Here is a 13,556-nt window from a genome sequence, read left to right as displayed (position 1 = left end):
CAGAAGTTCTCTTCTGGCTCTTTGTATTTTCTCAGTGGAATACTTAGCAAGGTCCTTCCTCATGGAGAAAGTAATATTGGAGGTTTTAAGAGAAAGGAGAAGATATGAAACGTATCTAGGAGAGGGGGTGCACCAGGAAACTGTATTATGACTGCCAGGCAGCATTAAGGGCTCACCTGACGTAGGTAGACATGAATTTAAAGTGTGGCAGTGAGCATGGCTCTGTGTTTTTCTCTGGTCACAGTTCAGTGGCATTGGCGTAGGTGTAGTACAAGTGGACGGAGAAACTGGTAGGCATTCCTTGGGACAGCTTTTTAGAGAACCCAGGCCTCATTAAGTCTTAACAAGCAGAGAATGTATACTGTCTTGGTCAAATATGGTGAAAATTCTTAACTCAGCCTGATTCCTGTTAACTCTCATTTAATTTCTTTTAGGTCCTAGGATTTGAGGTGTATGTTAGTTTGTATTGCTGCTGCTATTTTCCATGTATTTGACTGTCTCCCTTCCTATCTCAGGTTGATCTTCACTCGAAAGGGAGTACTCCGTGTGGAGGGGTTTCTGAGTCCCCAGCAAAGTGACCCCGATGCCATGAACCTGTGGATTCCCTCTTCCTCCCTAGCAGAAGGGATAGACCTAGAAACCTCAAAATACATCCTGGCCAACGTTGGGGACCAGTTCTGCCAGCTCGTGATGTCCGAGAAGGAGGCCATGATGATGGTGGAACCACACCGTAAGGCACCCTGTTGCTCGCCTTCCAGGCACTCCTAGTTGGAAACTTTCATTTTCTTTTGCTTAAAAGGAGGAGTAGAAGGAGTGGCAGGTGGCATTTTCTATGGATGAATTAAAGCTGATAAGACTTTTCTTTATAGCAAACTAAATAGTTGAGGCCCTAACTATATCCAGCAACCCTCATTCTTTCCGTCTTTGGCGCTTAACAAACCAAAAACTCCTTCCCTGCTTGCCTTTCATTTTTGTAGCACAGCTGCCGTAATAGGCATTTTGATCCCTATTTGAGGTTGGTTCACTCTGAATGTTTTCAGTTTTCTTTGAACAAACTTGTATTAGTAAGCAATACTCTGTGATTTATGAATACATGAAGTGCTACTGGGTGCCATGTTTCACTCCTAGAACCTGTATTATTCACACATTTATGATATGTCCATGTCTGTGAGATACTGTACTCTATTTCTAGACCAAGGAAAATTGTACTATGAAATTATGTGCCACATTTCAAGATAAAAATTCTCTCATTTCAAATTCCCCCAAATTGAAAATTTTATAGTATCTTAAGTAATAATATGTGGCATTCATTCTCTGTTAACGTTTGTTCAGAAATAGTAGAAATTCCATGTAGTTTGTTTCTCTTACAATTAGAGAAACGCAAACTTCATGAACCTTTGAGGTTTATAGCTGGACAAAATGGCTTGAGTAGGAATCAGTGGATCTGGGGTCTTTTGCTGTTGTTTAGGATGGTCACTGCCAACAATATTCCTCCTCTTCTTTCCACCAGAGAAAGTGGCATGGAAACGAGCAGTGCGTGGTGTACGGGAGATGTGTGATGTATGTGAAACAACTCTCTTCAACATCCACTGGGTTTGTCGCAAATGTGGATTTGGGGTCTGCCTTGACTGTTACAGGCTCAGGAAAAGCCGTCCACGCAGTGGTAAGCTAATATTGTCTTGTGCAGTTCTAAAGGTAATCTGTCGGTGGAGGAATGGGACTTGGAAAAGAAGTAGGAATGGGTTTATGCCCCCTCTTTAGCTGCTTAGCTTCATTCATTACAATTGCCAATACTCCAGCCTAACTAGGAGAACTAAAACAAGTCAAGAAGGGTTGTTCTTCATCTCCCTTTGTTTGCTTTTTTTTTTAAATAACATCTTTATTGAGATATAATTCTCATGTCATAAAACTCACCCTTTTAAACTGTACAATTCGAAGGTTTTTAGTATATTCTAAAAGTTGTATGACCATCACCACTATCTATTTCCATTTTCATTATTCCCCAAAAAAACTCTTGTACCCATTAACAGTCACTCCCCATCCCCATCTTCTCTCCACTTAACCCTTGGTAACCACCAATCTACTTACTGTCTCTATGGGTTTGTCTATTCTGTACATGTCATATATAGACAGTCCCCAGCTTATGGTCCTTCAACCTACAATTTTTCGATTTCACCATGATGCAAAAGTGATAATGCGGTCAGTAGAAACCATACTTCGAATTTTGAACTTTGACCTTTTCCCGTGTTAGCAATACGAGGTATGATACTCTCTCATGATCCTGGGCAATGGCAGCAAGCTACAGCTCCCAGTCAGTCATGTGATCACAAGGGTGAACAAACAGTACACTTATAACCATTCTGTACCCAGACAGCCATTCTGTTTTTCACTTTCAGTATAGTATTCAATAAGTTACATGAGATACTCAACACTTTATTATAAAATAGGCTTTGTATTTGATGGTTTTGCCCACCTGTAAGCTAATATAAATGTTCTGAGCACATTTAAGATAGGTTAGGCTAAACTATGATATTCAGTAGGTTAAGTGTATTAAATGCATTTTTGACTTATGATATTTTCAACTTAATAATGAGTTTATCAGGCCATAACCCCATTGTAAGTTGAAGAAGATTTGTGAATGGAATCATACAATACTTGGTCTTCTGTGACTGGCCTCTTTCACTTAGCATAGCATTTATAGTTTCATCCATGTTATATAGCACATAGTACTAATTCATTCCTTTGTATTGCCAAACAATATTCCATTGTATAGATATACTACATTTTGTTTATCCATTCATCAGTTGATAGACATTTGGCTTGTTTTCACTTTGGGCTATTATAAATACAGATTATTGTGTGAACTTATGTTTTCAGTTCTTTTGAGTATATACCTAGGAGTGGAACTGCTGAGTCATATAACAGTTCTTTGTATCCCTTTCAGGAACTGCCAAATTGTATTCCAAAGTAGCTGCACCATTTTATAATCCCACCAGCAATAAATGAGGGTTCCAATTTTTCCACATCCTCACCAATGCTTGTTCTTGTCTGTCTTTTTGATTATAGCCATTATAATGGCTGTGAAGTAGTATTTTGTTGTGTGGCTTTGATTTGCATTTTCCTGATAATTAATGATGTTGAGCATCTTTTCATGTCCTTATTGGCCATGTGTTTATCTTCTTTGGAGAACTGTCTATTCAAATCCTTTGCTTCCTTTTATTGTTGCTTTATCTTATTACAGGCCAAGAATCCTCCTTGCCCCTTGACCTCCTCATTCTTTCCTCTTCAGAGAAATAATACCAGTTCTACACAAACTCTTTCAGAAAATAGGAGGAAACACTTATCAACTCATTTTATGAAGCCAGCATTACACTGATATCAAAACCAGATGAAGATAGAGCAAGCAAAGAAAACTACAGATCCAGTATCCTTCATGAACATAGATGTAAAAATCTTTCATAAATTTAAGTAAATTTAAATCTAGAGATACATAAAAAGAAAAATACATCATGATCAATTGGGGTTTATCCCATTAATGGAAGGTTGGTTTAATATTTGAAAATCAGTCAATACAATTAACTATATTAATAGCTTAAAGACCATTGATTATCTCAAGAAATACAGAAAAATCATTTGTCAAAATTCTCAACAAACTATATCATGTGTTCTCTACAGGGGTGAAAATTGGTTCTTGGCAGAGGCAGGGGAATTCTAACATATAATGGTTTATGCCCTTCCAGAGGGTCACAGTACATAAACAGTTATACAGTATATCTTTTATTGAAAAAAGATTTATTGAAATTTCGAGGTGGGAAGTACAATTATCCCCTCTCTTCCCCAAATAAAGATCTAGAAAGTTTTTTAGAGGAGTGATAAAGAAATAAAGGTTGAAAAACACTGAATTAGGTATAGATAGGAACTTCTTACATAATGTGAAAGACTGAGTTTTTCCCCTTAAGATCAGGAAGAAAGCAAGGATGTCCACTTTTCACAACTTCTATTCAACATTGTACTGGAGTGACTAGTTAGCATTAAGAAGTAAAAGACAAAATCATAACAAAAAAAATATAGATTGGATATAGACTGGAAAGAAGCAAAATGGTTTTTATTATCAGATGACATGATCATCTATATAGAAAATCCCAAAAAATCTACCAAAAAGCTACAAGAACTGGGGATTGGCCAGTGGCATAATGATTAAGTCCATGCACTCTGCTTCAGCGGCCTGGGGTTCGTGGGTTCAGATCCTGGGCACAGACCTATGCACCACTCATCAACCCATGCTGTGGCGGCATCCCACATACAAAATAGAGGAAGACTGGCACAGATGTTAGCTCGGGGCCAATCTTCCTCAGAAAAAAAAAAACTACAATAACTAATCAATGAATTTAGCAAGATTGGAAGATATAAAATCAACATAACAAAAAACAGTTGTATTTCTGTATGCTGTCATTGAACAATTAGAAATTCGATTTTAAATGAATATAATTTATGGTCACATCAAAAAAACATGAAGTACTTACAGATAAATTTAGCAAATATGTAAAAGACACACAGTAAAGACTACAACATATTGCTGAGAGAAATTAAAGAAAACTAAATAGATGGATAAATGTACCGTATTCATGGATAGAAGATTGAATATTAAGATGTCAATTCTTCCAGATTGATCTATAATTAAACATACTTCCAATCAAAATCCCAGTAGGCCTTTTTGTATAAAGTGACAAACTGGTTCTAAAATTTATATGAAATGCAAAGGACTTACAATAACCAAAACAATTTTGAAAAAGAACGAAGTTGGAGGATTTATACTTCTTCAAGACTTACTATAAAGCTACAGTAATTAAAATGCTGTGGTAATGCAACAGAACTGAGAGTCTAGAAGTAAACTCAGGCATACATAGTCAACTGTTGTTGACAAAGGTACCAAGATAATTCAATGGGGAAAAGATAGTCCTTTCAACAATTGGTATTGGAATAAAATGAACTTCTATTTTTACTCAGATTATATAGAAAAAAATTAACTTTTAAGTAAATGATAGACCTAGACATAAAAGAATAGAAAATCTTCTTGTCCTTGGGTTAGATAAATATTTCTTGGATAGGACACAAAAAGCAAAAGAAAAATTGTTATCAAATTTGAAAACTTTTGCTCTTCAAAAGACACTTTTAAGTAAGTGAAAAGTCAAGCCACAAACCGGGAGAAAAGATTTGCCAATCGTATATTTGCTAAAGGACTTGTATCCATAATAAAGACCTCTTGCAACTCAGTAACAGGAAGACAACCCAGTTTTTAAATGCACAAAAGATTTGAACCAATATTTTGCCAAAGAAGATAGATCAATGGAAAATAAGCACATGAAAAAAAGTTATCATTCCTCATTAGGGAAATGCAAATTAAAACCATAATGAGAAACCACTATGCCTACTAGGATGGCTAAAATTTTAAAAACTGACAGTACTAAGTGTTGTCAAGGATGTGGAGGAACTAGAAATCTTAAAACATTGCTAATAGGAATGCTAATTGGTACCATCGCTTTGGAAAACATTATAGCCATTTCTTATAAATTTAAACATAAAATAACCATATGACCCAGCATTCCACTCCTAGGTATTTATAAGAGAAATGAAAAGGTGTCCATACAAAGACTTGTACTTGAATGTTTATAGCAGCTTTATTCGTAATAGCCAAAAATTGGAAACAATTTAAATGTCCACCAGCAGATGAATGAGTAAACAAAATGTCGTACATCCATACCATATGGAATACTACTCAACCATAAAAAGGAATGAATTACTGATACATACAACAATATGGGTGAATCTCAAAGTCATGCTAAATGAAAGAAGCCAAACACAAATGACTACATACTGTATGCTTTCAGTTATGTGAAATTCTAGAAAAAGCAAAACTTTAATGTTAGAAAGTTGATCAGGTGGCTAGGGGTTGAAGAGAGGTGTATTGACTGCAAAGGGCTCGAGGGAACTTTAGGAAGGGGATGGAAATGTTCTATTTCATGATTGTGATAGTGTTTATACAACTGTATACATTTGTGGAAATTCATCAAAGTACACACTTTAAATTGTTGGATTTATTATATGTAAATTATACATCAGTGAAGCAGATTTTTTTAAAGTTAGCTATCTTCTTTGGCCCATGAGAAAACTGGCCTTTAGGGTCTGAAACTCCGACTCACTGAGAGGGGTACATCTTGTGACCCTCATTAAAAGAGTGAAGTCATTTTATTTCCATTTCAGAGACAGAAGAGATGGGTGATGAAGAGGTTTTCTCCTGGTTGAAGTGTGCAAAGGGGCAGTCCCATGAACCAGAGAATCTCATGCCCACACAGATCATCCCTGGCACAGGTAAAGAAATTACTTTTTTAGATTCAGTAGGGAAAAAAATGTTTTACTCACACACCATAAAATTTGGTGAAATGGTTTATCTCAGCCTGATTTTTTTTAAGCCTCACAGATTTCTCTGAGAATTTGAATTTTTAGATATATATGTTAGATTATATGTAGCCACTACACATACTTTGCTTCACCTTTCTGGTCGGAGAGGTTGGCTACTTTTCCAGATAATATTTTACATGGCTTTGGTTGGCAGGACCAGAATAGAAGAAGCCAGTCTCCACATTTTCAGAAAGACCTTTGGTTTTAGACTTATAAAATCCAGTTGAAGCTAACCAAATCTCTTGAATCCATGAAGAAGGCAGCTTAACAGTAGGAACAAATGGTCGCATTTGTGTCGCAGTCCCAGTTTACTTCTGTGATTCCTCCAGAAAGTCTGTATTTCCAGCTTCCACACTTCTATTAACATACAGGCATTGAAGATGGTGAATCTGCAAAATTACTGCCTGTTTTCTCTTCTACTTAAGAAAGTGTTGCAGGGGGCACCCCCTGCATCCTTTATACCCAGTACTTCCAAGCAGAAGGGCTCCCTCAATGCAGTGGTAGGATACCTGCTCCCTGCTGGTCCAAGCGTTGATTAAAGGTTTGTGTAAAGTTTACATTGATCTTTTTTTTGTTTTTTCACTTTCTTTTTCTTTAGGTATAACTTACAGCAAAGTACATAAATCTCAAGTACACAATTCAAAATGTTTACGTACTCTTGAACATTAAGGAACCTACCCCTAGACTTTCTCCTGGAGGACACCTTGTTAATGTTTACTGGAGGAGGGAAGAGAATGTGGCGCTTAGTGGTTAAGAGTGCACAGAGCTTTAGGGCTAGATCTACCTGGGTTAAAGTCTTAATACTTCCATTTACCACTTACATGTACTTGAGCGAACAACCTAACTTCTCTGAGTCTCAGTTTCATGATCAAGAATTGAGGGAAAAAGCTGCTACCTCATTGAAATGTGGTAAGGATTGAGGGAGATTAAATGAGGTCCTTAGCACAATGCCTGATGCATGTAAGCATTCTAATGTTTATTGTTATTATTGTCTTTTTTCCAGCTCTTTACAATATTGGAGACATGGTACACGCTGCTCGGGGCAAGTGGGGAATTAAAGCAAACTGCCCTTGTATCAGTCGGCAAAACAAATCTGTGTTGAGACCTGCTGTCACCAATGGGATGTCACAGGTAAAGTGATGTGAGTGGGTATAACTGAGTGAAACTTAAGTTCTTAGTACCAGGAAATGCCTCGTTTTCACCTCTGTTGTGCCAGGATCCTGTAGGATTCCTGGGGAATTAGGAGATGGGAAGCCTTTCTAGAGAGAACCCAAAAAGAGTTACTCAAGGAATTTTAATCCCCCTGACTAGTACGAATTTCTCTTCTTCATCTTTAAAACCAATTCAGGCTTGGTTAATAAATAGCACAAAGAGTGGGGCCGGCCCTGTGGCCTAGTGGTTAAGTTTGGACACTCCGCTTCACTCGTCTGGGGTGTGTCAGTTCGGATCCTGGGCACAGACCTACTGCTAATCAGGCCATGCTGTGGCAGCATCCCACATGAATGAATTAGTATGACCTAAAACTAGGATATACAACTATGCACTGGGGCTTTGGGGAGAAAAGAAAAAAGAAGAAGATTGGCAACAGCTGTTGGCTCAGGGCCAGTCTTCCGTGCCAAAACAAGGAAACAAAAACCACGAAGATTCTTTGCATCTTATCACGATTTATACCTCAGGGTCCTTGTATAGGTGAAGATTATTAAAAAGGTTACTAGGAATACAGTACTATCTGTGTGCATTGTCCCTGTCCTTGTTGTGTTAGCTACAGAGGACAGAAATATGACGATTGGCTTGCTGAGCTGGGATCATTGTACCCTGAAAGCAATCCCAAGCCTCCAGAGAGAGACAGTGGTTTTCTCATTGCTCTGTCAGAGGTGGAGGTCATGCCAGTTTGATGGTGACTATTTTGGACAAGAGGCTGTTTTAAAAACACACACACACACGCACACAACTAACTGCTTACATTTGGAGGCCCTTCCAGGAATACTGCTAATACGTGGTCAGTAAGAGGCTCAGGGATTAATCCTGAGGACCTCAAGATATATTTTCAGTAGAGTTGACATTAGAGTAAATCATCTGGAAAACTCAGTAATAGAATAATAAACATTTATTGAACATTTATGTGTGCCAGGCACTATGCTAAGCTCTTTGCATATAGTATCTCATTTAATCCTCAGAATAGCTGTCTGAAGTCAAGTTCTAATCACCAATTTGCCATCGCAGAAATTGAGCCTCAGGCATGCTAAAAACTTTTATTTTCAAGTCTTGTTCACTGCTCTTTCCACAGAACTTAGCATAGTTTCTATCGTGTCATAGGACTCAATAAATATATGTTAAATTAATGAATGAATGAAATAGCAGTTTATGGGACGGTTTCAGACTGTTTTTCCAGATCTATTTAGTGTCAGCATTATTACTATTTGCGTTTGTTTGTTTTGTTTTGTTTTCCAGTTTTATTGAGAAAAAATTGACATACATAGCGTTTTATTTTTTCTACACAAGGACAGCTTTCTAACCATGTTGGTCTTCTGTGCTTTAGCTTCCTAGCATAAACCCTAGTGCCTCTTCTGGAAATGAAACCCCCTTCTCAGGCGGAGGAGGATCTGCAGCAGTAACAACTCCAGAGCCTGACCACCTTCCCAAAGCTGACGGCACTGACATCAGATCTGATGAGCCTCTGAAAGCAGACAGTTCGGCATCAAATAGCAATAGTGAGCTAAAAGCCATCAGGCCCCCTTGCCCTGACACAGCCCCACCCTCCTCTGCCCTGCACTGGCTGGCGGATTTAGCAACTCAAAAGGCTAAAGAAGAAACAAAAGGTGAGATACACACAAGCCTCTGTCCTGCCTATGGGTGGAACACTTGAGTTATTCTGGGATTCTTCAAGCTCACACATTACCATCCACATTTATGAAACATGCCACTTGTTTTCTCTGGCTGATCACATAAAATGAGGGAATCTCTTTCACCTTCCTTCTAGAAGTGGAGCTTTTTTTTTTAAAGTCACATGCCTGGGCTCTACCCCAGACCTCTTTAGTCAGAACTGATACAAGGCTTTTAACAAGTTTCCCAGATGGTTCTGTTATACAGCCAGGGTTGAGGGCTAGACTTAGTTTTCAATGGGCACAAGAATCACCTGGGGAATCGTTAAAAATGCAGATTCCTGTGCCCCACCAAAACTATTAAATGAGGATCACTTAGAGTAAGACCAAGAATCTCCATTTTTAACAAGCACTCCAGGTGATTCCAATACAAGTATTCTGGAAACCCACTTGAAGAAACACTGTCTTAGAAAGTGAGGGAGACGAAAGATGGATGGGAACAAAAGGAAGTTTGAAATCCAGATCTGGAAAAGAAAGGAAGAAGTAGGAGAGCTTCTCCTTGGCCATGAGACCTGCCGTAGTCATAGCTCCTCAGGCTTGGCCCAGACAAACCGTACGTAGTTTGGGGGGCAGGGGAGGGGAGAGTCTTCCCTCCTTCCCAACTTGACTGATTTTTAGGAGTCAGTTGCCTGCTGGGTATTCCTTGCCATGCCTAATGCTGTTCCTGGTTATATTCTTACAGAAGCAGGGTCCCTGAGGTCGGTGCTCAATAAAGAGTCTCATTCACCCTTTGGGCTGGACTCGTTCAACTCCACTGCAAAGGTCTCTCCGTTGACTCCAAAGCTTTTTAACAGTCTGTTACTGGGTCCCACTGCCTCCAACAACAAAACTGAAGGCTCTAGCCTTCGAGACCTCCTTCACTCCGGGCCCGGAAAGCTTCCTCAAACCCCTCTGGACACAGGCATACCCTTCCCCCCGGTCTTCTCTACATCCTCAGCAGTAAGTGTCCTCTCTAAGGCTCTAGGCTTTGCTGCTTTTCCATGAAAACCATCAGAGATCTGATAACTGGGTTAGAGGGTATGTGGGTGACTTGTGTTCTCTGCATTGTCCAGCTGACAAGATCTCTCTTTACATGAAGTTTTGGGAATGTTTGTGATCCTTTTAAGTAGTGAACCTTTTGTGCTGTGTTAGGAAGTCAGTAGAAATTGAGACATTGAAATTTTGCAGTCAGCAGCAGAAATCACTTTATTTCTTGACAGACATTACATTTTTTTTTTACCTAGGCAGTACCTCCATAGCATATTCTCTTGAGTATCTAATAAACAGTTCAACCTAGCACATCTGAGAGCACACTCCTGATCGTCTGCCTGTAAGCCTGCTCCTGTAGTTTTCCTCTCTTGGTCAGTGGCATCTCCATTCTTCCAATCGCTCAGCCAAAAATCTTGGAATCATTTGGGACTCCCCTCTCTCACATTTCATATCTAATCTGTCAACAGATCCTTTCAGTTTGATCTTCAAAATGTGTTCAGAGTCCACCCATTTCTCATCAGCTCCACTGCTTCCTCTCTTTTCTGAGCCAGCATCCTCTCTTGCCTGAATTTTTGCAGTGAAATCCTTACCAGTCCCTTTTATTTCTTCCCTTTCCACTCTACAGTCTATTTTCATCCTAGCAGCTATTGTGATCCTTTTAAAATGTAAGTCAAATCATGTCACCTCTGCTTAAAATCCTTCAAGGTCTTCCTGTTTCTCATAATATAATCAGGGTCCTTTCAGTGAACTATAAGGCTCCAGTCCTATGTGCATCTTCCCCTCACTTCTTTGACTTCAGCTACCGCTCTTCCTCTTGTTCACTGCACCTCAGCCACACCCACCTCCTTGCTGTTCCTTGAGCATGGCTCGGCCTGCTCCATCTTGAGAGCCTTTGCCCTTATCCTTTCCTCCACCTAGAACTTTCCCATGTAACTAGATGGCTTGCTTCATCAACTTCCTCTGCCCCCTCCTGAAATGCTACCTCCTCAGTAAGCCTTCTTAGATCACTCTTTTAAAAAGTCCTTCCCACTCCCATCCTTCACTCAAATTGGTTTTCTCTGCACTTATTTTTTCCATAGCGCTTATTACCATCTGACTTACTGTGTGTTTTATTTATTATCTGTCTCGCCTCTCTTTAAAGGCAGTTGTTTTTTTTAAAGATTGGCACTTGAGCTAACATCTGTTGCCAATCTTTTTTTTTTTTTCCTTCTCCCCAAAGCCCCCCAGTACATAGTTGCATATTCTTTTTTTTTTTTCCCCTGGTTTATTTCCCAAACCCCCTGGTACATAGTTGTATATCTTAGTTGCAGGTCCTTCTAGTTGTGGGATCATAGTTGCATATTCTAGTTGTGAGTGCCTCTGGTTGTGCTAAAGGCAGTTTTGACTGTTTTATTGACCACTATATCCCTAGTGCCAGTGTTTGATACACAGTAGGTGTTTAGTAAGCATTTACTGAATGAATGGATTCACAAGGTACAAAATTTAAAAGATACAGTGAAAAGTCTCCTTCCCACCATTATCTCCCAGCCACCTGTTTCCCTTTCTGGAGGTCACTGTTGTTTCATGAGTGTCCTTTCAGTGATGTTATCATGTATATATAGTTTTTCCCCCCTTTTTACACAAATGTTCTGCACAATTACTTTTCTGTTTTCAGTTTATATATCTTGGAAATAATTTTGAACAAGTACATAAACATGTTTCTCATTCTATTTTATGATTAATGGCTGAAACTTAATGAACTATGGGTGGTTGAGCCCTGTACAATGTAGGTTGTTTCTCTTTTGGATAAGTGACTTAAAAAAAAAAGATTACTTTGGGCTCTATTTTTTACCTGCTTGACCCCCAATTCTCCTTTTTCTTTTTTAATTTTCCCTGGATGTATATTATTACGTGTACTCTATAGAGATAATGATTAGTAATACTTGAGGTACAGGATTATCCAGTTTACAAAGCCCTTCCCCTCCTTCAGTTCTGTGACCTCAGGGGTATGTTGCTTTCATCTCTGGGCCTGAGCTTTCCCATCAGCTAAAACATGAGAAATTCTCAGTGAGGTGGCAGCAGGGGAAGAATGGGCAGTAGGGGACTATTTTCAGAACATGTAGTTCCCCTCGGATACTCTGGTACACCTCTTTATTGGGGTGTGATCCCTGCAGTCTACATGTATATGCTTAAAACAAGTTAAATGTCAAAGATATTTCTTAGGTCTCAAATCTCTTGAGGCACAGGAGATCTTTCTATACTTTTCTTTCATAAATGTAGAGCAAAATATGAAGGATAGGGAAATTTAAGATGTTGACCTAACAGACTCACTCCCCCCTCCAATTACAAAAGACATTTCAGTAACTTTTATGAAATTTAATCAGGTAGATCAGAACTCTTTCTTGTAAATATAACTGTGAGACAATTCTTTGAATGCTTTTTTCGTGGTGCTTCAAACTTACCTGATGGATTTGTGTCTGACAGGGAGTAAAGAACAAGGCCAGCCTACCCAACTTCCTCGACCACATCATTGCCTCAGTGGTAGAAAATAAGAAAACCTCAGATGCTGCAAAGCGGGCCTGTAACTTGACTGATACCCAAAAGGAGGTAAAGGAGATGGTGATGGGGTTAAATGTGTTGGACCCCCATACCTCTCACTCCTGGCTCTGTGATGGGAGACTTCTGTGTCTCCATGACCCTAGCAACAAAAACAATTGGAAGATCTTCCGGGAGTGTTGGAAGCAAGGCCAGGTAAGCAAGAATAAGTAGTTCCCAGGGCTAGCTGTCTGCCTGCCTGTCTGCCTGCCCACCACAGCTACCAGGATAGTTCCAGTCCTCTCTGGCAGATTTTTTGCCAGGGAGATTTAGACAAAGGAAGTTTGTTGTAGACAGCCTTGCTACTTCAAGTTTTCTTGGATTTTTAAAAATCAGAAGATTCCTAAAAATACATTGTGGATCCTTTTATTTCTAAGCTGTGTAGCTCTGTGTTCTTAAAAGGGCAGTTGAAATTCCTGAGAGGTGGCAATCTGGCATTAATGACACCTTTAGAGGAAAATCCTTACGTGTGATATGGGGTGAGGCGAAGGTGGATGTAGGTAGGGGGTACTTTTCTAAGTAAATGTTTCAAGGCCACACAAGTTTGTGTGATAGTGTGATAACATTTCCTGATTTTTATACTTTAGGAGGTGATTGAGGAAGGGGGAGGTTATAGAATTGTCTGGATAGTTTTTTATTCTAGATGTGGGGACGTATTCTCAAAGGTGCATT

The 13,556-nt window shown here is 39.2% G+C and overlaps 1 protein-coding gene across 2 annotated transcripts in view; it reads left to right on the top strand.

Annotated features, from left to right (window-relative positions):
- KDM3B (lysine demethylase 3B) overlaps nt 1-13,556 on the top strand; it is a 55,956-nt gene that overhangs the window by 33,897 nt on the left and 8,503 nt on the right. For both annotated transcript variants that reach the window (XM_044780556.2, XM_044780560.2), the window contains 7 exons: nt 516-730; nt 1,511-1,663; nt 6,262-6,369; nt 7,463-7,590; nt 8,999-9,278; nt 10,024-10,280; nt 12,774-13,040. In XM_044780556.2, the coding sequence (XP_044636491.1) occupies nt 516-730; nt 1,511-1,663; nt 6,262-6,369; nt 7,463-7,590; nt 8,999-9,278; nt 10,024-10,280; nt 12,774-13,040 (1,408 nt within the window). The remainder of the gene's footprint in view (nt 1-515; nt 731-1,510; nt 1,664-6,261; nt 6,370-7,462; nt 7,591-8,998; nt 9,279-10,023; nt 10,281-12,773; nt 13,041-13,556) is intronic.

Source organism: Equus asinus, chromosome 9 (genome assembly GCF_041296235.1).
Source record: "Equus asinus isolate D_3611 breed Donkey chromosome 9, EquAss-T2T_v2, whole genome shotgun sequence".
Lineage (NCBI taxonomy): Eukaryota > Metazoa > Chordata > Mammalia > Perissodactyla > Equidae > Equus > Equus asinus.
Note: the sequence above shows the minus strand (reverse complement) of the source record. Positions and strands in the feature narration are given on the sequence as shown.